The following is a 25096-nucleotide window of genomic DNA, read 5'->3' on the forward strand; positions in this document are numbered from 1 at the left end:
TCTAACTCACATGTGGTCTCTGCTCCTGTAAGAGGTTCACTGACTTCTCCTTCCAGCAATCCGTACACATTAACAACATACTCTGTGTTGGGCTGCAGGTTTGTCAGTACTGTGGTCTTGGTTCTTCCACTCACCAGCACCTAAAATGACATATTGCCACCATTAAAATAATGTGAAATGGAACAGCAAAAGAATGCAAGCAAAGGGAGGAAGACTGTACCCACTCCATGTACAATCAAAACCTTTGAATTTTGAATTTGACCCATGCAAGTTTGGTAACCAATATGTCTGCACAAAACTCCCATGTCTACAATTTTTCTGAAACCACTTGAAATAAAGGGATCAATGCCTTAATGGAAATGGTGGGAAGAGTAATTCCACAGTAATGAGCACATTAGCACATTTGTAAGATGTGTGACATCAACCAACTGAATATTTGCCCCACTTGTGAAAAAGGTGCTCACCTTGGGTGCCATTTCCATGCTATATTCCTACTACAGTTGGTTTCAGTTTGCCCCTACTCTAGCTTCCCCCAGTTTCAGCAGAGATCACAGTAGAAGTTGGAGGTGCACTGGCTTATAAGCAACCATGTTAAAACAAAACAGTAAACTTTCTCTTAGCCCCATGAATTGCAGGAGAATGTCACCATATACATCTTGAATATACATTTGGATGACTTTCCCACTTTAGTGCTCCTACAGCAAAGTACCACCCACTGGAGAGTACAGTGCAATACATTGAGTAGGGGAAAGAAAGGGAACTGAAGGTAAAATAAGTATTTACCACTGGGTACAACAACAAGTGACTCCAGTTTGATCTCTCAGCTGCTAATCTCTCACAATCATGGCCCTCTCCAAATAGCTGCCACAATCCGATCTCTCTGATATTCATACTACACATGGAAAAGCAGTCAACTAACCTCTTCAGTTCTCCCTTCACTCACGGGGTGGTATTCCACCCTATACCTATCAAAATTTGAATCGGAGTGCTCCCATGTTACTCGGAAGGAGCGATGAGTTGGCTCAGAGGTAACCAGGTTTATTGGAGGATTCAAGTCACCTATAGCAACAAATGTTAAAGAGAGAACATGAGTAAGAACGCTAGATTAGAAAATGCCATTTTATCCCTTTAGCACTCACTCTGCCAGTTTAGAATCCGCCTATCTCTTGTACTGCCCTACCTTACTACTGGATCATTCCAAGCAACTCACTAAAGCTTCTATAGCATCATCACCTAAACCCTGCAACCTCCACTGCCTAGAAAGACAAGGGCAGCAGTTGCATGGAAACACCATCACTTCCCAGCACCCCTCCAAGTTACATGACGTCCTGAATTGAACATATAGGCCAGACATTTCCGTTGGTGAGTTGGGGGTGGGGCCCGGTCGCCGACGGGAAAATGATGCGGGGATGATGTCGGGAGTAACCCCCAACGCCCCATTTAAATATTCAGGAAGGCGGGGGCACAGCGCGTTCAGCTGTCTGCCCGCCGACCTGACAATGGCCAATTGAGACCACTGACAGGATAATTAAGCCAATTAAAGACCCTGCCCGTCCAACCTTAAGGCTGTCGGGCAGGCCAGGAGCCCCGGCGGGAGGTAGAAAAAACATGAAACCTCATCCGCCGGCGGGATAAGGTTTCATGTCTGTTTTAAAAAAAACTTTAATAAACTTTATGTGATATTTATTAACATATCCCATCTCATGCGACATTGTCACATGGGGGGGGGGAGGGGACATGTTAATAATTTTTTTATTTTTCTATTTTTTAAGTTAATACTTTCAGCGCTCTCCCTGTGACAGCACTTAGTCTCAGGGAGCAGTGCACTCTTTTGTGCGCATACGTGAAAGAGCAGACTTTGACAGTTGGGGAATCCCTCCCCCCTCCCCACACCGGAAGCACAGAGCCATGACTCATACCAGAGCGAATAGCGCTTCCTGTCGAGCAGGCCGCTGGGTGGGCCTTAATTGGCTCACTCGCTCAAAATGGCGGCGGGGCCCGTTTCGGCAGCGGCAATCGGCTGCCCGCCCGCCAAGCCGGTGGGGCCCGCCTGCCCATCAAGGGCAAAATTCGGCCCCTATTGTCAATCCTTCATCATCAATGGATCAAATTTCTATACCTCTCTATTCAACAGCTCTGTGGCAGCAATTTCATCGTATGGACTGCAGAGATCTAAAAAGGTCCACCACCATCTTCACAAGGGCAACTGGGGATGCGCAGTAAATTCTGGCCTTGGCATCAATGCCCATATCCAGAGAATGAATTTTAGTAACATTACCACAGACACATTTCTCACTAATATAATATACTATCTGTTTTAAAAATATTCTCAATTGTTTAAATTGTTGGCCTTGGTCAAAATAAGATTCTGGGTTTACTTTATCTATATTATATTCATGCTTTATCTACAACTGATGAGATTGCTGCTTAACCATTTTCTCTTGAAATTTATGCATCTTGATTTTCTACAATTCTTCCTGTACCTCGTACAGATGGGGCAGTCTTGATAGATCGTTCAGGACAAGAGGTGATCATCTCAAGTTATAGAGAGATCATTCAGTCCACATTTTTCAGTTATCTTCCAGAGGTATTTTTCATTTTTTGCTTCCTTACTTTTGCCTTGTGCTAGTTGAGGTGACTGATTCCCCGTGTTAGTATCGAGCACCCTCAGCCCAGTTACTATGTGTATGATGGACAGCACACTGCTCCCTCTACACTGTCCCATCACTTCCAGTGCAACATTCAACTACCCACATCATCCATTCCAAATCTCTCCTATTATGACGAGAGTTAAAATTGCTACATATCCTGTTAAATTAGAAATCTGCCCATTTCCTTTACTGAACATTTCAATACGGCAATCCGCTAAATTAAGTCTAAGCAATTGATATTTTCCTTACTCTCACACATGCTGACACGACCAATTAAAACATTTCAGCTTGTAACCCAGGCTGAGGCCCAGCTAATGTAAGACAGGCCAGAAATTAGAATTCAGACTTTGATTACTGTGTATGACCCAGTGCAAAAGAATGTCCACATGGTGCACTTTGCCTCATTGGCCAGAATGAGCAATTTTAAACTTGACAGAGGCAGCAAGGTGATGAACTAGTTTGTGTAAAGAAAAGGCACCACATAGGGCTGACACTGATATTTTACAGATTAATTTTCAATTTAAAGAGCTGTGGGGCAGCCCCTGTTTCGCCTCCCCTCCCAATCTCCCTCCTGCTTTATAGAGGAATCTGCCAAATCCATGTGTTTGCACAGAGACTACTGAGGGGTTCCAGTCAGCAGACTGCTGTTTAGTACAGGTAACCTAAGGCAATCTGTTCCCTCTCAACACGTTGATGCTGTAAATTCTGCTCTGGAAAGCATGTGAAGTAATCAGATAATTTAACTGCTACTCTGTTGGGAATTCAGCAGCAAGCTTTAAGCCAAAAAGATGTAGGGTAGTGTGAACAGCAGCCTAAAAAATCAATTTGTCCTGAATGCAAAGTAATTCCTTTTCACAGATGTGTCAGTTGGGATAGAACATGGAAGATGAATGCAACTTTGGTTCCTAAACAACAGGACAATTCTTTGGTAATTATATTTAGTGAGTGCACATCAAAAAAAAAAGAATTAGATCAATGAAACTCAAATCTCATCTCTGGGTCAGAATGGTATGAGTTCACGTCCTACTTGGCTTGAGCATCTAAATCCAGGCTGGTTCCTCAGTGCAGTACAGAGGGAGTGCTGCACTGCTGGAGGTACTATCTTTCAAGTGAGGCCAGGCCTGCACTCACAGTTGGTCATTAAGGATCTGTAGCACTTTTCAAAGATGAACATGGGGATTATCACCAGTATCCTGGCTAATATTTAGCCCTCAGCCAACATGGTCATTTGGCCATGGTCATTTTCACAATGCTGTTTGTGGGAGCTCACAGTGCATAATGTGTCTGCCAGTTGCTTATGTTATAATGTTATAATTATGTTATAATTCAAAAGCATTTTTGTCATTAATTGCAAAAAGCTTTTGGACATTCCGAGGCTGTGGAAGGTGCTATATAAATTTAAGGTTTTTTTTGCTTGCCATTGGGAAAAAAGGGCCAAAGAATGAAGTTAGATTGCTCCAGTCTCCTCCTCTCATGGCATATTTGGGTTCGCTTTTTATTTCAACATCAAGTGGGGCTTCCACATCTAGTTCACCACTAATGCTGTCTTGCAAGGACTTGACTTCCTCAATCCTCCTAAATTTTACTAAAACAGTGCACAAAGAAATTTGATAGAAGCCTTATGTGAGCGCAAGCTATCTTTTTTTCCATGTGGCGCTAAAAGGGAAGGCCAGGACAAACATTGCTGCACTTAAACGGCAAGAAAGTACACAGAATAAAGTTTTGTCATTATAAAGGCACCAATAATAGGTAGCAGCTCATCATTCCATTGCTCCATTTTGACTCCTGAATCTAAAGGGAATTGGATAAGTACTTGAGAACTTGAAGGACTGCAGGGCTATGGGGAAAGAGCAGAGCAGCGGGACTAACCGGACAGCTCTCTCAAAAAGCTAGCACTGGCACAATAGGCTAAATAGGCTCCTTCGATGCATAATTCTCTGCACAGTGCTTATTAAAATCAAATATCAAAAGATATTTCATACCTTGTCCCTTCACACTGTTACAGAGGTTCGTGGTGAGGTCATCAACAATTTCAGTAAGCAGGGCAAAATCAGCCACATTGTACATATGGCTGCTATCTGGATAAGTCGCAATCATTTTCAATTCAGCTTCATCAGCATTCTTAATACCTAAGAAAGAACATCAGGATGGACAACAATCAATACACAAGAGAGATACAGCACGAAGACTTCATAAACCATCCATTCTGTCTTCAAATTTTTCTATCCTCTTTCCTCGCCTAAAATTTCTTCAATCCAGCTTGTGTCCTTCCATCTTTTGGTTCTGGTGTTCTCCATGTAATATCCCTTAAACGGCCCCAGTGCTCTGGAATTCTCTTCCAATCACTTTCCCCACCTTCAAAAGTCTTCTATCAATCTTCCTGGTCACCTCCTGTCACTTTTCTCACACTTCAGCCTAAGCGTGTACAGCCTGCACCTCACCCCACTGCCAATGCCCTCCCACCAAAGAAAAGGTCACTCAGGCATTTTTTTTTTAAGCTGTAGTAATAGAAACAAAAGCTCCTGTTGTGGATTTAACATCTTCCCCATCCTCAATTCAATGAAATGCCTGAGAGGTTACGAATATTGAGGGATGTTTTCTGCTGCTCAGTATTCAGAGAAGAATTGCATATTTAAAGTTATTTAAATTTGATTTTGCTATAAATCACAAATTTTGTAAATCACCCCCATTGCAAAGTATTTTTGTTATGAATTAATACCACTAGTACTAACTTAGATGCATACGGTAATGTAACAGTTATGTTACTGGACTAGCAATCCAGAGAAATGTGAGTTTAAATCCCACCAAAGCAGTTTCAGAGTTTGAATTTAGTTTTCTAAAAAATATGGAAATAAAAACTACTATCAGTTTCAGGTGTCAGTCAGATTATCATAAAAACCCAACTAATTCAGGAGTATACTTTAGGGACACAATGTTAATTTAGACTTATGATAATGATATTGCACTAATTGGTCGAATTCAGAAATCGGGCAGCCTATCACACAGCCTGCTCTGCCCAGCTTACTTTCAATCCTCTGCATATTTTTGTCTCCCTTCCAGGTTCTAGAGGACCCTCCATTTCTCACCATGTCAACTTACCAACAGCATAGAGCTCCACCCCGATGTTTTTCAGAGTCTCTGAGGGAATGCCAACATCATCTTGTGACTTGCCATCGGTGATGAGGACACCAATCTTGCGTGCATTCGGCCGAGCACCTGCATCAGGCTTGAAATTGTTTTGCAATATGTAGCTGAGAGCCATGCCTGAGACAAACAAGGAAGGGCAACTTGCATCAATAATTGAGGGAAAATCCTCTGAGAAATAAATTTATGATGGTAATTGGTTGAAGGCATTGACTAAGGGGTAGTATTTTCACCCCTGAGTTAAGAGGTGAAGGGTTCAATCCCTATGACTGTAAATTAGAATATAGTCTCTGAATACTACATTGACAGCCAGCGGGGGATTCATGTCCAGATGAAGTGATCACTATTCCCAACTCTAAGGCTCTCCACCAACATGGGAAATCAGTTCATGAACAATAATCCCAAATGTTTTCTTTTCATTGAAAGATCTGCTTAAGCTCCATTGAGAGAAGATGGGAACAAAGTTCCCATACAAAACAATATGGGGCAGGTTTCTATTTCCATTTACTTCAATGGAGAGACACTCAATTAGCTCATGCTCTCCCACATGTGAATTTTCAATCCTCAAAGAAAAATAAACATCACTGTTTAATTTCAATCAAATTTATTGTAAGGTTTCCTAAAGAAGGTAAGAGGTGAAAGGAAATCTCCACTGATTTTGTACTCCCGAACATCGAAACTTAGTTAAACATTTAAGAGTTGCTACCTTTCATTTATGTTAAAGGCTGCCATCTATAAAACCCAATATCAATCTCCTAAATCTGGAGAAATCATGATAAATGTTTGTCATTTCTTTAATTTTTAGAAACTTTGGGGCATGGCCAATGGAATATGAAAGGGTTATGTTAATAAATTATATAGTAAGTAAATAAAGCTTCAACTAGAACCTATTTAGAGTCCTGCATTCAGTTCTCAGCACCGGACCCCGGAGGATATTTTGGACGTGGAGAGGAAACAAAGGCCAATTCACCAGAATAATTTAAACCTTTCAGTTCTGGTATTATGAGGATGGGTTGCACACACTTGGCTTGTATTCCTTTGACTATAGAAGATTAAGGATGATCTAATTGAGGCATTTAGAGAAGTTGATAGGGTTGATAGAGAGAAGCTATTTCCTTTGGTGGGGGGAGTTCAGAACAAGGGGCATAACCTTAAAATTAGATCTAGACCATTTAAGGAGTAAAGTCAGAAAGCATTTTTTCACACAAATTATATTGAAAATGTGTAACTCTTTCCCCTCAAAAAGCTGTGGACGTTGAAGGGGGCGGGAGAGTCAACTGAAAACTTCAAAACTGAGGTTAGATGCTAAGTATGAGTATTAATTAAGACTTATTGAACTGGTGCAGGTAGATGGAGTTAAGCTACAGATCAGCTATGCTCCAACTGAAAAGCAGATTCAAGGGGCTTAATGGCCTACTCCCATCCCTGTGTTCCTAAAAGACCATCCGGATACACAGTATAAAACAGCTTACCTGTTAGGGTGTTGCCGCCTTTGTAAGGTAAAGCAGCTACAGCATCCAGTAAACTTTTCTTGTCCTTGTACTGGTTCAGGTTCCACTCAGTCCTTGGATCTCCGCTGTACTGGGCCAGACCTGAACATTCAGAAAGGGCAGTGAGCTGTGTTTTTTTTTTTGTCAATTTGGTGGGGGAGGGGAAGAGCGGGGAGGGAGATGGGGAGGCAAATTGACAGATTGAAGCCAGACTAGCTAACTGGGAAAGCTTACCAAACTGTACTCTTCTTGGACCGATATCGAAGACTTGAACCAGCTTGGCAATGAAGCTTCTGATCTGGCGGAAGTTAAGTCGCCCAATACTCCATGATCCATCCACAAGCAGCACGATATCAGCAGCTGCCTTGGTGGTACATTGCAGCCCTGTCACAGTGGAAAACAGTTACCACAAGGAACAAATTTTTGATGCAAACTTTTAGCCTATGTTTTAAGAAAGAAATTGTAAATGTTAAGCAGCACATTCTGGTTCAGATATTTGACAACGAGACATAATGAACAAAACATAAAAGAAAATTTGCATTAGAATATGGCTAAGCAACAGAAGTAAATATAGCGAGACTTCACTGCAATGCTCACCTTTGCGACTAACCTTAAGTGACCTCTATAGAGTTTGGGAATGAAACCAGAGTTAAAAGGTGCAGTGGCTTCATGACAATGGGTTGACCAAAGCTTTCTTGGTTTGAGGAGGGAGCAGAGCTTTATATCACTTTTGCTACACAATGCATGAATGACACAATGACATATTTTGTTGCGGTTCACACATTTGTGTCACATGTTTTTAAACAGTCAGAAAATAAATTTTAACAGCTACTTTTTGAATGAAGATTGTGCCCCTTTAAAGCTGCATCACCGGACAATGGTAGATATTTACATGGTAACTCCAGCACATAGCTACAAATAATATATTCCAAAATTAAAACGCAATTTAGCTTTTTGAATTTGAAATTTTGTAATTTTGAACATTATTTATCTATTATTCCAATATGTCAAGCATATTATAATGCAATATAATGAAATGGACTGTTGGTATAAATCAATTGCCAAAATTCCCCAATATTATCTTCCCTGATTATAGCAACTAAACTATGAATGGCCTTGGATTACCATCTTCCATGCCAGTTCACTTTGGATAAGGGCTATTATTTTAGATAGAATATTATCCCCTTAAGGCTCTCCTGCTTATAGTCACCCAATGCTTTTGAAGATCCTTCAAATTCAATACCAAACATTTATTGGGTCCAATCCCAAACCAAATGCTGTAAGAACACCAAAATAGAGGGAAATGATGATACATCAAATCACATACTCAATTCTAGCAAAGCAAATTACAGGAAGGTTAATATCATCACATGTAAATGTTCATGATTTCAGAACGAAAACACACAGTACAAACTAAAAACAGCATCCAAGTTTCTCAATCTCGATTATTCGCCTAAATGAACTGAAATTTGAAACAACTCCCTTTAGAGGCAGAAAGCTCCAACACATGGGAAGAAAATGCAAAAGATGTATTGCACAAACGCCAAAGACCACAATACGCAGAGGAGGTTTGAAAATAATGTTTATTTAAATTTGTAGTTTGCTTGCGTCTGTTCCAACAACACTTTTGTTTCTTTTTTTTTGCAGGTTTCATGACAATCCACGCAATCGCTGGCTACATGACATGCAATGACTGCTGGCCTTTGGCCTGATATGTACTCTTCTTGGTAAGTTTCAGAAACATCCACTCTGTATTTTAATATGTTTCTTCCATGCTCATGTATGATTCCTGCTTTCAGTGGGCGAAATGCGGTAAGCAAGTACACGGTGCTAGCTGTAAAATTAAAAGGGAGTGGGAGTGGGGGAGGTCTTCTTCTAAATGAACATCAAAAAGTAATATTTTATGGCATCACAAGGGAAGAAATAAGTATTAATCAGAGTTGCTGATCCATGTGCGATATATGTACTGTGCATGATCATGACTGGAAAAAAAAGAACAAGTTTATACTTTGAAGCAAGAAAAGACATCTTACAATGTGTACAGAGAACTGGAAAAATAGCTACAGTGGTAAACTCTGTGACAGTATATGATCAAACTTGCAACTTTCCCACATGAACATTTAGTACACTCATCTTACATTTCTCTTTGTGTTATGTCAGTTCATTTAAAATAAACAGGTTAATGCTTGAATATAAGTAAGTCAGAGAAGAATGTAGTCAGGGAAAGTTCACTGCTCCAAAGATCGAACGTTCTACTTTTCTGAAACTCCAAGACCTACATTCAAATGGGTCTATTATCCTTACGTTACAAAGCCTTCACCAGTAAGCCCCAGCATTGGCCATTTTTAAAGAAAGCCTTCCAATAATAAAAGCAAAATGTCCTAAGTGGTTTGGTTTCCTTTTAATTAGAATGTTTGCATTTCATTAAATTTCAGTGCAAGACAAGTAGTTCCAGATCCATGGCAAGGAAACTAATGGAAGGTTTAAATGCTTGAGTAGCTGAATGACAAACCAAATTCTCCTGTCCAAAATATAACTGCATTACTGCATGAAATATTTGTGCTGTGAACATTTGCTCAGTCTACTGCTGCAAGTATGATTTAGATTGTTGGCCTCTGTGAATATTCTCTTGGTTTATTGATGTGGCAAAGTGTTATATGTTGTTCTATGTTGTGGTTTAGAACTGCAATGGGCAATGTTACCCAAGGAAAATAATTCTGACATGCAATATCACAATGTTATGCCTATGAAATATGTGTAATATTTTCTAAGAGTGTCACAGTTAGTATGATACGGTTGAATATAACAGTCTCATCTGACTTTGACAGTTAGAGGCAATTAATTTTGCAACTGTCCCATTGTCACGTTAGCAGTCTGAGGTCTCTGCTTACTTACAGAATTAAATATATTAAATTTAACATAATTTATTTTCTTCAAGACAGTGTTGTGAAAAATGTCCGGGTATGCCTGCTTAATACACTTGGCCAGAAATTCTGCACTGAGCAAGGATTCACATCTACGCTAACACAGTGCAGACAGGAGATTCATATGAGTGTATTAAATGTTCACAAGAGATCATAATATATACCCTAGTCTGTGGGAGCTCAATTTCATACACACTCACCATGTCCTAGCCTTATTACTTAGCTGTCATTAGTGACAATTCAACTTTACACTGACAGCCCTCAGGAACTCCCCACAGGCAGTACCAAAGATGACAGCAGCACTCTCTAATGGTATATGAAGGTCCAGCTGGCCTGATGGCCATAGCTGAGAGCCCTGGTGTTTGGCCGTCTCCCAGGCCATCACCAACGCTCACTATAGCTAGCCACCAGGAGGCAGCAAAAACAACCCAGACATGACTCTCCTTGTCATTTTGCTGTACAACATCTCAGCTCCTGTTCATTATCCAAATATTCAGTTCAGAATCTGAAATGAGTGGGACTTGACCCTCCCTTCCCCCAACCCCAGAGATCCTTTTCTATGGGAATATGAAGTGATTGGAATCAGTACTCATTTATATTACATCCAATGTTAATTAATTAATTCCTCCTGGTAACTAAATGGACTCAGAAGTCCACCAGATTCTAATGGCTGTCGATCTGAATCAGCTGATCTCAGATCGGGGTGGTAATTTAGGGGAGGGAGGAGTTTTGATTATCGTCTCCACCTATCGTGGCCCATTAGGAAATAGATTGTTTTTTTTAAAAAATTCTCCTTCCTGGAAACTCATTCTAACTCCTGTTCATGACAGGCTTTCCCTGATGGAGAATCTGGGTGTACCCATGCGAATCTAGGGTTAAGATTGCATTCAGGTCCCAGAGATGTCACTGGAATCTGATTTTGCATATGTAAAACAGGGCACCATTGTCATTTCGCAGGTGTCCATCAGGATCAGGAACCGGGGAAGATCAAATGGGGTAAATGGTTCCATTCCAGTGGGGGGAGTGGGGGGAGGGGGGGGGGGGGGGGGGGGGGAGGGGGGGGGGGGAGGGGGGGGGGGGGGGGGGGGGGGGGGGGGGGGGGGGGGGGTTGCGGGGGGGGTGGGTGCGGTGGGGGGAGAGGGAGGGGAGGGGGGGTGCGGAGGGGAGGGGGGGTGCGGAGGGGGAGGGGGGAGGGAGGGGAGGGGAGGGGGGAGGGAGGGGGGGGGAGGGGGGAGGGAGGGGGGGAGGGAGGGGGGGGAGGGAGGGGGGGAGGGGGGAAGGAGGGGGGAAGGAGGGGGGTGCGGGGGGGGGGAGGGAGGGAGGGAGGGGGGGTGCAGGGAGGGGAGGGGGGTGCAGGGGGGGGAGGGGGGGTGCAGGGGGGGGAGGGGGGGTGCGGGGGGGTGGGGGGGGGAGGGGAGGGGGGGTGCAGGGGGGGAGGGGAAGGGGGGGTGCGGGGGGGGGAGGGGAGGGGGGGGGTGCGGGGGGGGGAGGGGAAGGGGGGTGTGGGGGGGGGGAGGGGAGGGGGGGGGTGCGGAGGTGGGGGGTGGTGGATGGGCACTAAAATTCCCACCAAATTGTCTAGGCTGGCAAAATAAGTGGTTGGGCAGTGATTAGTGGAACCAAGGCCCTGGATTGCCTTTGGGAGAGATGGGAGGAAAAATTGAGGATTGAGAATGTATGAATATGGATCAATTTTTTAATTGTTTTCACATCTTTTTTTAGCTAAAATAGACCTCAGGAGAGCGAGGAGCAGCTGCCACAATAACAAACTCCAACATTCTCCGTGACCTATTTACAGAAAGTATTGAAAACATTCCAATGTTAAATGATTGAAAGCTTTTAAGGTGAGGTCAGTAGTAAATTTTAAAGCTGATATTGATAGATTTTTGTTAGGTATGGGTATTAAGAGTTACGGAACTAATAGAGTTAAGATACAGATCAGCCAAGATATAATTTTATGGCAGATCCAGTTCCTGGGAAGGAGATCTTGTGGCGCAGTGGGTAGCTTCCCTCTCACTGAGCCAGAAGCTCCAGTTTCAAGTTCCACTCTAGAACTTAATGGCCGCAGAAGGTGTGTTCAGAACACAGCCAAACAGGTTGATTATCAACCTGTAAATCCTTCCGATGTGCCTCTGGCAGGCGGTAAGAGTGGGTGAGAATGCTGGTAGCCATGCTTCTTGCTCAGTGAAGCCCCTCAAGCTATAGCTTCAGGCTAGTGACCTGTTCCTGGAAAAACAAGCTATGGAAAGCAGACGTAAGCATGTGCTTTGTCTGCGTCATGTGTCTCTAGATGCAACAAGTCATCTAAATCAGGTTTAAGCAGCTGAATGACCTCCTTATATTCCTGTTAGTACCAGTGCTTAATATGTCACTGCTTTGGAGAGAAGCACTATGTTAAATCACTGATCAATCAGTACAATTGTTACCTGATGGTGCCAGAGGCACCTCAAATGGCGCATCAGAAAGGGTTGTCTGCTCTTCCCCGAAAAGCGGCAAACTTTCTCCACCTTCAAACATTCCGGAAACTGCCACTTTGTAGGTTGTGCCAGCTCTATAAATGCAAAAACATAGCCAAGGGTATCAGTTTGACATCATTGTTGGTATAAAAAAAAAATTTTAAATCAAAATGAAGCATTTCACTGCAAATCAACACCTATGGTCCCTTGTTAATAACACCAGCAGGAAATGAGAAAAAGAAACTTTCATTTAACAGGAAGCCCCTCTCTCATTTCAATTCTCAATCAGAGCATTTGCTGTCTTACTCTAAATTGTTAGAGTTCGTGTTCACTGGAACATTCCTCATAGCAACCTGGAACATTTTTTGTGGGGACAAGTGGGGTTAGGCCAAGCAGAGATGGACAGTGTCCCAACCCCTTTCCCCCGCACCCATCCCACCCCTGCCCCATGCATCTTCCTTCATCCGCTTTACCTCTGAACCCCAATTCAGCTTGCTCATGGAACCCTTGGAGCTTCAGAGCATTTCACTGGAGCATTATTGGACAAAATTTAACACCGAGACACACATGGAGATATTAGGACAGATGACCAAAAGCTCGGGCCAAAGTAAGTTTTAAGGAGCAACCTAACGGAGGAGAGAGGCATAGAGAGATGGAGAAGCTTAGGGAGGGAATTCCAGAGCTTGGGACCCAGGAATCTGAAACCATGACCACCAACGGTGGAGCGACAAAAATTGGGAATGAGCAAGAGCCCAGAATTGAAGGAGAGCAGGGGTCTCGGAGGACTGTGGGGCTGGGAGGGGGGGTTACAGAGATAGGGAGGAGTGAGACCATTTGAACACAACAATTCGAATTTTAAATTTGAGGTGTTGCAGACTGGGAGCCAATATAGGTCAGCAAGAACAGGGGTGATGAGTGAGAGGGTTTGGTGTGACTTAGGATGCTGACAGCAGAGTTTTAGGTGAGCTCACATTTATGGAGGTTGGGAAGGCCGCCAAGAAAATGTTGGACTGCTTCAGCCTGTAAGTGATTTGGTCATGAATGAGTGTGTCAGCAAATGACTTAAGGCAGAGGTGGAGATGGGCATCATTGCAGAAGGGGAGACAGGCAGTCCTGGCAATGGAGTGGATATGCGGTCATGAGCTCAGCTCAGGGCCAAGTAGGAGCAGATTGACAAAACAGAGTAACAGGAATCATCCTGCTGGAATCAGATGGTTAGCAAAGCTTCATCTGGATGACAGGCTTCCATGTGAGACATTGAACTGCTATGTATGAAGAACACAATGAGAATTGCATTAATTATCCTCCAGGCAGTCTGTATCTGGTTCCCTTTAATAGCAGAGTGTCTTTGATTGACAAAGTATTCCAAATGGCTGCAATCAAAAGTGCATTAAGCAAATGTTTAAATATGATAACTCCCTCATGAGCATCAAAATCTGTTTCAGACTTTACCTTTCCCCACTCTATCAAGTAACAAGTAACATAGTTAAGTAACTAAATGGAACACTGATATCTAATTGCACCGATGGGAGGTGACTCAATTCTAAAGTAATCTGAGGTAAAAAAAAAAATTAAAGGATGAAGCAAAAATGAAGTATGAAAACAGTTACATCATGGCTTAATGGAAAACAGATAAAGTAATCAACAAGCATTTTCTTCGGAATAAAAGTAGAGGGTAGCTACATTCCCCTGATCATCCACGGGCCGCAGTTTGAGCGGGGATAAACTGTTGATTCAGCTGCCATGGCACACGGGGCCCTTGTGCTCAGGTGGAGTGAAATCCAAAGGCTGACGGAAAGGCAATTCGGTCGACCAGATCATAATGAAAAGAAGATGTGAGCTGCAAAGAGGATAATGCAAACCAGCCACAGCGTTTCCCAAACTGGGCTGCAATCATTCTTTCATCACAGTCACTCCTTCCAAGTCAGTAATGATGATTCTTTCGGTTTCAGTCCATCGCTGCTGTTTTATTATTAATAATAAGAAGGGAAAAAATTATTCTTAAGTTTCCCAATCTCAAAAGGGGCACCTGTCCTTTTCTGAAGTCAGAGACAGCAAGCTCAATTAGCATGATCGTGTTCGCAAGAATAGCATCCAGCATTGGAACCATTGAAAACCCAAATTTGGTAAAGCCAAATTACATCTCCTTGCTTAATCTCATTTTCCCCTTCTACCCCTTTCCAATCTTGGTGAACAACTGCCCTTAGCTCGTCACTCGGAATTCTCCATAAGAATAACATTTAATAGAGCCAATTACACAAGTCCCAGCCCTTTGCCTTCCAACTGTACACATTTGGAAGAGCTTAAATTGCCGAATTTAAAAAATAAAAGATGCATAAAAATTTAAAGTTCCGCATGAGTAAACAGAAATCGCCTGAGATTTCTGACATTCGTAAATGAATCGTTATTTTTATTGAGGCAAATCAACAAATCATGTCTCAGTAGCCTGTTTTTACTTCCCTTATAAATACCAATTTCCAAAACTTGGCCCAAAGATATTGGGGCACAAATCCTACCATCAAATTACTACAACAGGATATCAGAAAATCAATAGGCAGCAATAACTGCACAAATGGATTCAAATGGCTTATGTGCAAAATAATACATTAATGGCAGTGAGTTATAGACTGGAATTTAATCAAGGGGTTCAGGAAATTTATTAAAATGTAAAAATGAATAGCTGAAACTGGGTACCACAGATTGCAGACTATATTTAAGGCAGAGGTAGATAGATTTGTAATATGCAAGGAGGCGAAAGATTATCAGGATTAGGTGGGAATGTGGAGTCGAGGTTACATTCAGATCAGCCATGATCTTACTGAATGGTGAAGCAGGCTCAGAGGGGGCGGGGGGGCCAAGTAGCCTACTCCTGCTCCTAATTTGTATGTTCTTATGTTCATATGTTCCCCCACCTGAATCTGGGAGCAAGCATTTAGGCCCAGATTTTCATTACAATGAAAGGCTCTCCGTCATGGTGAAATTCCGGGAAATGGATGAAAATTCTAAGTCCTACCCCCAAACCCGGCATTTCCCAAAGTTGCAAGGGCGGGACTGGAATCAGACCAGGGTTCACACATGCGTGATTCGCAGAGGCAGCTGGCCATTTAAACCACTAGCTACGTCCACTGAAGTGGGATTTTGGAAGGTCAAGAGTATGAAACCCAGATTGTGCAGATTAGACCAGGTAAGAGAAGGTCTGAACTTGGTGGACTCTTTTTTTTATTCCGGGATGTGGGCTTCGCTGGCTGGGCCAGCATTTGTTGCCTATCCCTAGTTGCCCTTGAGAAGGTGGTGGTGAGCTGCCTTCTTGAACCTCTGCAGTCCATGTGGTGTAGGAACACTCAAAGTACTGTTAGGAAGGGTGTTCCAGGATTTTGACCCAGCGACAGTGAAGAAATGGTGATATATTTCCAAGTCAGGGTGGTGAGTGACTTGGAGGGGTACTCCCAGGTGGTGGTAAAAGCAAAATATTGCAGATGCTGGAAATCAGAAACAAAAACAGAAAATGCTCGAAAAGCTCAGCAGGTTTAGCAGCATCGGTGGAAAGGGAAACAGAGTTAACGTTTCGAGTCCGTATGATTCTTCTTTAGAGGTGGTGGTATTCCCGTCTATCTGCTGTCCTTGCCTTCTGGATGGTAGTGGTCATGGGTTTGGAAGGTGTTATCTAGGGAGCCTTGGTGAGTTTCTGTAGTGCATCTTGTAGATGGTACAAACTGCTGCTACTGTTAATTAGTGGTGGAGGGAGTGAATGTTTGTGGAAGGGGTGCCAATCAAGCAGGCTGCTTTGTCCTGGTTAGTGTCAAGCTTCTTGACTGTTGTTGGAGCTGCACTCATCCAGGCAAGTGAAGAGTATTCCATCACACTCCTGACTTGTGCCTTATAAATGGTGGACAGGCTTTGGGGAGTCAGGAGGTGAGTTACTCACCGCAGGGTTCCTAGCCTCTGACCCACTTTTGCAGCCATAGTATTTATATGGCTAGTCCAGTTCAACTTCTAGTCAATGGTAACCCCCAGGATTTTGATAGTGGGGGATTCAGTGATGGCAATGCCATTAAATGTAAAAGGGTGATGGTTAGCTTCTCTCTTGTTGGAGATAGTCATTGTTGGGCAATTGTCTGGTGTGAATATTACTTGTCCCTTGTCAGTCCAAGCCTGGATATTGTCCAAGTCTCGCTGCATTTGGACATGGACTGCTTCAGTGCCTGAACATTGTGCAATCATCAGCGAACATCCCTACTTCTGACCTTATGATTGGAGGAAGGACCTTGATGAAGCAGCTGAAGGTGGTTGGGCTGAGGACACTACCCTGAGGAACTCCTGCAGTGATGTCCTGGAACCAAGATGATTGACCTCCAACAACCACAACCATCTTCCTTTTTGCTAGGTGTGACTCCAACCAGTGGAGTTTTTTCCCCTGATTCCAATTGACTCCAGTTTTGCTAGGGCTCCTTGATACCACACTTGGTCAAATGCTACCTTGATGTCAAGGACAGTCACTCTCCCCTTATCTCTGCAGTTCATTTCTTTTATCCATGTTTGAATCAAGGCTGTAATGAGGTCAGAAGCTGAACGACCTTGGCGGAAGCCAAACTGAGTGTCAGTGAGCAGGTTATTGCTAAGCAAGTACCACTTGATAGCACTGTTGATGACCCCTTCCATCACTTTACTGATGATCGAGGGTAGACTGATGGGGCGGTAATTGGCCGGATTGGAATTGTCCTGCTTTTTGTGCACAGGACATACCTGGGAAATTTTCCACATTGCTGGGTAGATGCCAGTGTTCTAGCTGTACTGGAACAGCTTGGCTGGTGGATATTTGTGGGACCTCCTCCATCAGTGAGTTTTCTAATTGTCCACTACCATTCACAACTGGATGTTGGTTGTGGGATCGCTTAACTCTGTCTATCACATGCTGCTTATGCTGTTTGGTATGCAAGTGGTCCTACGTTGTCGTTTCACCAGGTTGGCACCTCATTTTTAGGTATGCCTGGTGCTGCTCCTGGCATGCCCTCCTGCACTCTTCATTGAACCAAGGTTGATCCCCTGGCTTGGTGGTAATGGTAGAGTAGGGCATATGCCGGGCCATAAGGTTACAGATTGTGATTGAGTACAATTCTGCTGCCACAGCACCTCATGGTTCCCAGTCTTGAACTGCTAGATCTGTTCAAAATCCATCCAAATTCGCTAGGTGGTAGTGCCATACATAACAATGGAGGGTATCCTCAATGTGAAGATGTGACTTTGTTGTCACAAGGACTGGTAGTCACTCCTACCAATGCATAAGGACAGATGCATCTGTCAGGTTGGTGAGGGTGAGGTCAAATATATTGCCCTTTTTGTTGGTTCCCTCATCACCTGCCATAGGCCCAGTCTAGCAACTCTGCCTTTTAGGACTCGGCCAGCTCAGTCTGTGGTGGTGCTTCCAAACCACTCTTGGCGATGGACTTTGAAGTCCTCCACCCTGGATACATTCTGTGTCCTTGCCACCCTCAGTGTTCCTCCAAGTGGTGTTGAGCATGGAGGAATCGATGTGAGAACTCCCAGGGTAACTCCCTCCCAATTGTATACCATTGTGCCACCACCCCTGCTGGATGGATGATGATGGAGGTGTCTAAGATATGATTCTGTGAATATGACTATGTCAGGTTTGACTCATCTATGAGATAGCTCTCCCAATTTTAGCACAAGCCCCCAAATGTTAGTAAGGAGGACTTTGCAGGGTCGACAGGGCTGAGTTTGCCGTTGTCGTTTCTGGTGCCTGGGTTGATGCCAGGTGGTCTCTCCGGTTTCATTCCTTTTTATTGACTTTTTTGTGGCCTGATACAATGGAGTGGCTTGCTAAAGGGCAATCATATCACAGCGGATCTGGAATCACATGTAGGCCAGGCCAGGTGAGGATGCCAGATTTCCTTCCCTAAAGGACATTAGTGAACCAGATGGTGACAATCAACAATCAGTCATCATTAGACTTTTAATCCCAGATTTTCTATTGAATTCAAATTCCACCATGCAGCAGTTCCCTGGGTCTCTGGACCACCAGTCCAGTGACAATACCACCATGGGCTAGTGCTAGTGCTCCAGCTTCTCAGCAATTTGCCCTTAGGAAGATCGGACTGACCACACTGTCTACAAACTACAGAATGGACTGGTGGGAATTGACAGGAACAAGCACCTGGTGCCCTCTGGCAATGACAAAACACGAGGCATCCACACAAACTGCAAAGACCATTTGTTTCCAAGACAGTGTATCAACAATCTTTCTCTCCAAGGACAATCGCACAGTCAAACAAGCTGGCAAAGGGGATAGTCACAGCCCTGGCTGGAAATCTTCAAGACCCATCTTTAGATTATTTCCATTTAATTTTTTTTTATTATCAGAGCTACCATCTCAGCAGCTCATGCCTGGTTTAGCTAGCGCTACCCTTATAAGTATTGGTGGAATACAGATATTAGTCTGTGATAATGACACAACTAAAGGAGAAACAGCAAGTATAACATCAAAAACAGCCCATTACATCATTCCTGATCCTTTTTTGGGCTGTTTCATCTCATTTTTGGTGGGTGAAAGACTTCAAAATCTGTATCAAATATTCTTAATGAAACACAAAGAATATCCACAGGACAAACAACAAAGCCCATCCACACACCAAAATAGTCAACAATCATGCAATGCTTCCAACTGCATTAGAATCAAATTTAGAAGGTAGCACATTATTAGACCTAAGATAAAAGCAAAAAACTGTGGATGCTGGAAATCCAAAACAAAAACAAAAATACCTGGAAAAACTCAGCAGGTCTGGCAGAATCTGTGGAGCGGAGCACAGTTAACGTTTCGAGTCCGCATGACTCCTCAACAGAACACAACATTACTATTTTAACATTTAACATTATTAAACCTAATTAAATCTCTTTACAGATTTCATTTTTTTCTAAAAAAGAGTATCAATACCCTGAGCGTTTAGTCCCAATTGTGTCAGTGCAGAGTTACAGAGGGGAAACCAGTGTTCCTCCTTGAAATCAATCCTGGTTGCTTTCATCTATCTTATGGCAGTCTATCATTGGCAAATACTCCACAACGTAAGGAAAATCAAAAATGGTGATCTCAAGATCATAATTAAATCTCCCGACTAAAAATCTTTCCAGATCTGCTCTTTAGGCTCATGATTTAACCAATACAATGATAGTTGTGCAAACTTGCTCCCAGCTTCCTTGCTACCTTCAAAATAAAGAATATTATCCCAATTTTGTGTTTACCTCAGCTCTTCCAGTACCACGGTTGTATCATATGGTCCCAACACCATTTCACCCAGTTGTTCTTCACTTCCCCTTGGGTGGTAGATGACTTTATATCCTGTGACCTCCCCTGGGGATGGTTCCCATGTCACTCTGAAGCTAGATCGTGCAGGTTCAGAGGTTTGTAAGTTTTGGGGAGGTTTGTATGGTGAGGCTGATGGAGGGGAAAAAAATCCAATGTTAGTAACTGAAATTCACCTCAAACATCCATCAAAGAAACACAACTCACTGAGTATCGATGTATGAAAATGCAGAAAGGAACAGACTAACTCAACACCCCAGACTGTCCCACAAAGTTATGAAGCCTTGTGCAACACGGTACAGAATCTTCCCCACCCGCCCCACACACTGGAAGAGACAGAACCAGATAGAAACCAAGCCAATTTATTCTGGCAGATCTGAAATGAGTGGTTAAGATATTTACAGGTGGTTAGGAGAATTCAGAGTGGCAGAGTTTGTTTGTGGACAATGACCTCCTTTCAATGCACTTTAGAATAGGGTATACTATTGGTGATTTTAGATGACAAATGATTAATGCATTTAAGTTGTTTCTGTTGTAATATAGGAGGAAATGTGACAACTCAGTTGTTCACAGCAAGCTACCACAAACACCATTGTGGTGATGACCAGATCATCTGGGGGTTTTTTTTGTGATAAAGACTAGGAATAAATATTGGACAGGACATTGAAGGGAACTCTCCTACACTTCAAAATTGTGCTGTGGGATCTTTTACATGCACCTGAGAGGACAGATGGGGCCTCAGTTTAATATCTCCTCCAACCAAGCAGCACCGCCTCAGTTCTGCAGTAGTGTCAGCTAGGTTGTGTGTTCAAGTACTTGGACTGACAATGGAATATTACTCTGGAGTAACAATATCATAGAGGTGTAATCCCCAGAAACAGAATATAGCAAAAATAAACTAGAAGACCTCAGTGATAACTGCTGATAGGGATCATCTAAGAAACCTTTTAAATCTCAGTGCAGGTGGTTCAGATACCACTGCCTCACCTGTTGTTCCTTGTCCCGATCGTAACTTTCCTTCTCCTTTTCTGTACATAGGGATCACAGAGACATTGTATGTTGTTTGGGGACTAAGTCGCCTTAGGACAGTGCTGGTCAGGTGAGAGGGAACCTTGGTGGCAATGGCCCTGCCTCCAGTGGCAGGCCGGTAAGAGAGTCTGTAGGTCACCACACTTCCTGGAGCGGGATGCCATTTCACACGGAGTGTGCTGACCGTTTCGTCTGATATGATCACTTTCTTGGCCTCTGGTGTAGCTGTTCAACAGCAGAAGAGAAAATATTGTAGTTGCTTTTTTTGATTAATCATTTTGAAGTACTTTTGAAGTGTAATCGCTGTTGTAATGTGGGGAAAAGAGGCAACCAAATTTCTGACAGCAAGCTCCCACAAACAGTCGAAATAAATGACCAGATAATCTGGTTTAGTGTTATTAGGTAGAGGATAAATATTGATTAGGACACCGGGAGAATTCCGCTGTTCTTGTTCAAAATAGTACATCCACTTAAGAGAGCACACTGGACTTCAGTTGACTTCAGTAAAACTCAGGAAAGATGTAAAACAGACTACTAACTTGCTATGGCACATTTTATCCAACTGTGCAAGATTAAAATCTACCCTATTCTGTTTATTTTAAGTGAATTGCTCTTAGTTGCTCAGCAAGTTGATACAGTTAAATATTAATCATAGAGGAACCTACATGTCAGGAAGGTTCCAAGTTAAATAACTAGTCACTGTTGAGTTGGTTGATCTTAGCCAGCTGAGAGTCAATTCAGCTCAGGGAAACCTGAATTATGAAGGGGAATATCAATGCTAGGACATGCACTCCTAATTACTACTCAGCAATCCCCTTGCAGGAAGAAATATGTGTGCATTGTGACATGTGTAGACAATGCTGGACCCCTGGCTGTGATATCGCATGTGACTGCAAAATTACCAAAGTTTGATCTGACAATTGTGCAGGTTATTGGAGGATATATACTGTCTATCAGATAGGACACAAGAAAGGAGTCAGCATTTCAGGATTGGGGAGGAAGTTGATGACATAGAGGAAAGCAGGATAATTTTTCTCATGGCAGTCAAATTTCAAGTCTTTAGTGGTTTCTTGGACAATGAGCTTAGGTATCCTAACTTCTAAAATATGTTTACAGGTCAGTATAAGAGCATTGAAAACTTGAAATGGATAACAATCTTTATGGTATAGAATGGAATGATTTTGGTCTTGACAGGATTTACTGTACCATCTGTAGTTTCCTTTCCCTCAAGGGGATCTCCTTCCCCACTGCCATATGAAGCATAGACCATGATCTGGTATTTGGTTTCTGGTTGCAGATTCTCCAATGTTGTTTCTGTTCTGTACCCAGGGACCTGCTTTTCTCCACTATCATCATCATAGAGAGATTTCCAGGTGATACGATAATTGTACACATTGCCTGGAGCTGAGGTCCATGAAGCGTCGACTGTGGTTGACGTGACATTTCCTGTCACAAGGTTACCAGGAGAACCACGCACTAGGAAACAAAGAGATTGGTGCAAAGTCAGTTTCAGATCAACAGTTTTTGCATTAAGATCAAAATGTTTCACATCAGCTGTGATACTCCTTTCACTAGTCAATAGTTAATATTTGATAGGATCGATGGGGAGAAACTGTTTAACTATGGGCGGAAACTAGAGGACACAGATTTATGGTTGTTCACAGAAGAGTCAGGGGAGGTGAGAGTTGCTACAATCTGGAATGTGGTACCTGGAAATGTGATGAAAGCTGAAATAATCTTGTTCATGCAAACTGCTTTTGCACATTTACTTGTGTCTCGACAAAGTGGTTATTTGGTCCTGAAGGGCTTATATTTTTTTTATTGTGAGAGAAATAAGGCACTTTGTCCCTGAAGGTAGCAGTTGGATCAGGTTTGCATGTGTGTGACTAAAACAGCAAGAAGAAAATATGGAACAAGAAAGGGGTTTGTGGTCCAATAGTTCTGCTGCTTCCATATACAGTTGTTCTATCATGGACTCTACCCAACTTATTTAATCTCCGAGGACAGCTTCTGCAGTCCTTCTCCCTTCTAAGGTCAAGCAACACTGAAAGATGCCTAGGCAATTTTACATGCTACATTACTCATTCCTGACTGGTGGCCTTCTTTGGCCAAGTGATGTCAACATTCCCAACAGCTCAGGAACCATTGCATTCTAATTTCTCCCATCCAAATGTAATTATCCTTAAATGTGCAATTCCACTAATCATTCGTCCTGTTCCTTCTTAAACATGTTTGGCAAAAAGTGTGTCTGTGTATGGGAGGGAAAATGGTAATTTGAACTTGGTACAATATGGGCAATAGTGAATTGCCAACCCCTTTTACTATGCTCCTCATTCTTTGGCTGTGGAACAATGTAAAACAGGCTGACAATTTACTATTCACTGTCATTAAAATCTTGTCTGAAGTCAAGATCTACCTGCTTTTTATGCAGATGCCTGTCTGCATTGATGTGAACACGCATATGGGCATGTTATCTGGCCCAGTTGGTTCCACTACAGCCTCTGGGTTTATAGTCCCACTCCAGAGAACTGAGTATCTTCGAGGCTGATGCTCCTGTGTGATACTGAAGGGTTGCTGCATTACTGTGATATTACCTTTGCTGTAAGGCGGGGAATGTTGAAAGTGGGAGATGGTGGGGCTGCTTTCCTGGAAGTGTGGAGTCAAGCTGGTCAAAGAGCCTTCTTCATGCAAAGCAACCGGCATGGATGGTAAAGGGAAATAACTCATTAAACCGTCAAATCTTACAGTACTGAAGGAGGTTGTTTTGCGTATTTAGTGATTCTTTGCTATATCAATCGAAAACTAATTTTGGAGCCCGGTTCTCTCCCCGCAATTCCTTAAGCTTCTTCTGCTTCAACAATCCCATTTTCTCTCAAAATCGACTCGAACTCAACTAATCCCTGTGGAAAGTATTCAGCTCAATAACAAAATAGCAGAAAAACATCTTCCAGGAAAAATAGAAAGATGCATGGCCCTGCATAATAAGACGTTAACTTCCTCCCACAGTTATACTCATCGGGGCTTTTTGAAACAGCCCAATTGAATCCTGGAAAAACTCAGCAGGTCTGGCAGCATCGGCGGAGAAGAAAAGAGTTGACGTTTCGAGTCCTCATGACCCTTCGACAGTTCTGTCGAAGGGTCATGAGGACTCGAAACGTCAACTCTTTTCTTCTCCGCCGATGCTGCCAGACCTGCTGAGTTTTTCCAGGTAATTCTGTTTTTGTTTTGGATTTCCAGCATCCGCAGTTTTTTTGTTTTTATCCAATTGAATCCTTCCTGCACAGTCCTTTTATCACCTAATGATGGTCCCTATCTTAGCTCACCTGCCAAAGAAACACAATCCTATTTTTGTTTATTTTCCATGTCACATTCCCCATTTCCCAAACCTCACCCCCAGTGATTCAAATATATTCATCTCTCCACGCCTCATGTATCTCTCTATTGTTTGCAAGCACCAAACTGTGAATATATATGAGGTATCTGTGCAGATGTTTTAGTTGGTCTCAGTGGGCCCTAGACGCAGGAGCCAATTTAATATAACATCCAGATGGCAACCAATATATATTTACAAAAGAGTGCCTGACTAGAGTCCCACAATGCAACAGTCTCCCTATGACTCCCAGGCAAGAGGTCTCACTGTGTTACCTTCAACTATTACACATTAGTAAGCTGCCTTTGAATCTGATTGAAGTTGGTACAATGTTTTATATTTATTTCTTTAAGCACAATCCATATTAAGTTTAAAAGCCATTTTCGTCAGCACCAGCCCTAAGCTTGAGCCAATAAAAGGGAAGCAAACAAAAAAATAGTTATGGGAGGTAAGTTATTATTTTTAATAACACAAGGGCTTTTTTCCAAGATAGGTTTTGAGTCTGACTTTTGATTTATTTGACAAAAAAAAGCAGCCACAATGTCGTTCCTCTTTTATTTGTGCACTGTGAACTTTTTTGTCTCAGTTACCGAGACAGAAGTTTTATCTATATGCTATTTGTGTTTAAACAGAATGTCTTATCACAGCACAAAGTCCCAAAGTACTTAATCAAAGAAATTCTGTTTGAAGAGACTATTCTCATACCAAGCCTTTATA

The 25096-nt window shown here is 42.7% G+C and overlaps 1 protein-coding gene across 2 annotated transcripts in view; it reads right to left on the reverse strand.

Annotated features, from left to right (window-relative positions):
• The window catches only part of LOC121289991 (collagen alpha-1(XII) chain-like), a 278622-nt gene that overhangs the window by 189364 nt on the left and 64162 nt on the right, over positions 1–25096 (reverse strand). The window contains exons 13-22 of one of the 2 annotated variants that reach the window (XM_041210101.1): positions 22216–22485; positions 20968–21234; positions 19920–20112; positions 12636–12760; positions 7520–7669; positions 7268–7387; positions 5751–5915; positions 4634–4780; positions 920–1059; positions 11–140 (exon numbers count right to left, since the gene is read on the reverse strand). In XM_041210101.1, coding sequence (XP_041066035.1) covers positions 11–140; positions 920–1059; positions 4634–4780; positions 5751–5915; positions 7268–7387; positions 7520–7669; positions 12636–12760; positions 19920–20112; positions 20968–21234; positions 22216–22485 — 1707 coding nt within the window. The remainder of the gene's footprint in view (positions 1–10; positions 141–919; positions 1060–4633; positions 4781–5750; positions 5916–7267; positions 7388–7519; positions 7670–12635; positions 12761–19919; positions 20113–20967; positions 21235–22215; positions 22486–25096) is intronic. The other variant, XM_041210090.1, reaches the window with a different exon arrangement.

This window comes from Carcharodon carcharias, chromosome 2 (genome assembly GCF_017639515.1).
Source record: "Carcharodon carcharias isolate sCarCar2 chromosome 2, sCarCar2.pri, whole genome shotgun sequence".
In the NCBI taxonomy this organism is placed as follows: Eukaryota; Metazoa; Chordata; class Chondrichthyes; order Lamniformes; family Lamnidae; genus Carcharodon; species Carcharodon carcharias.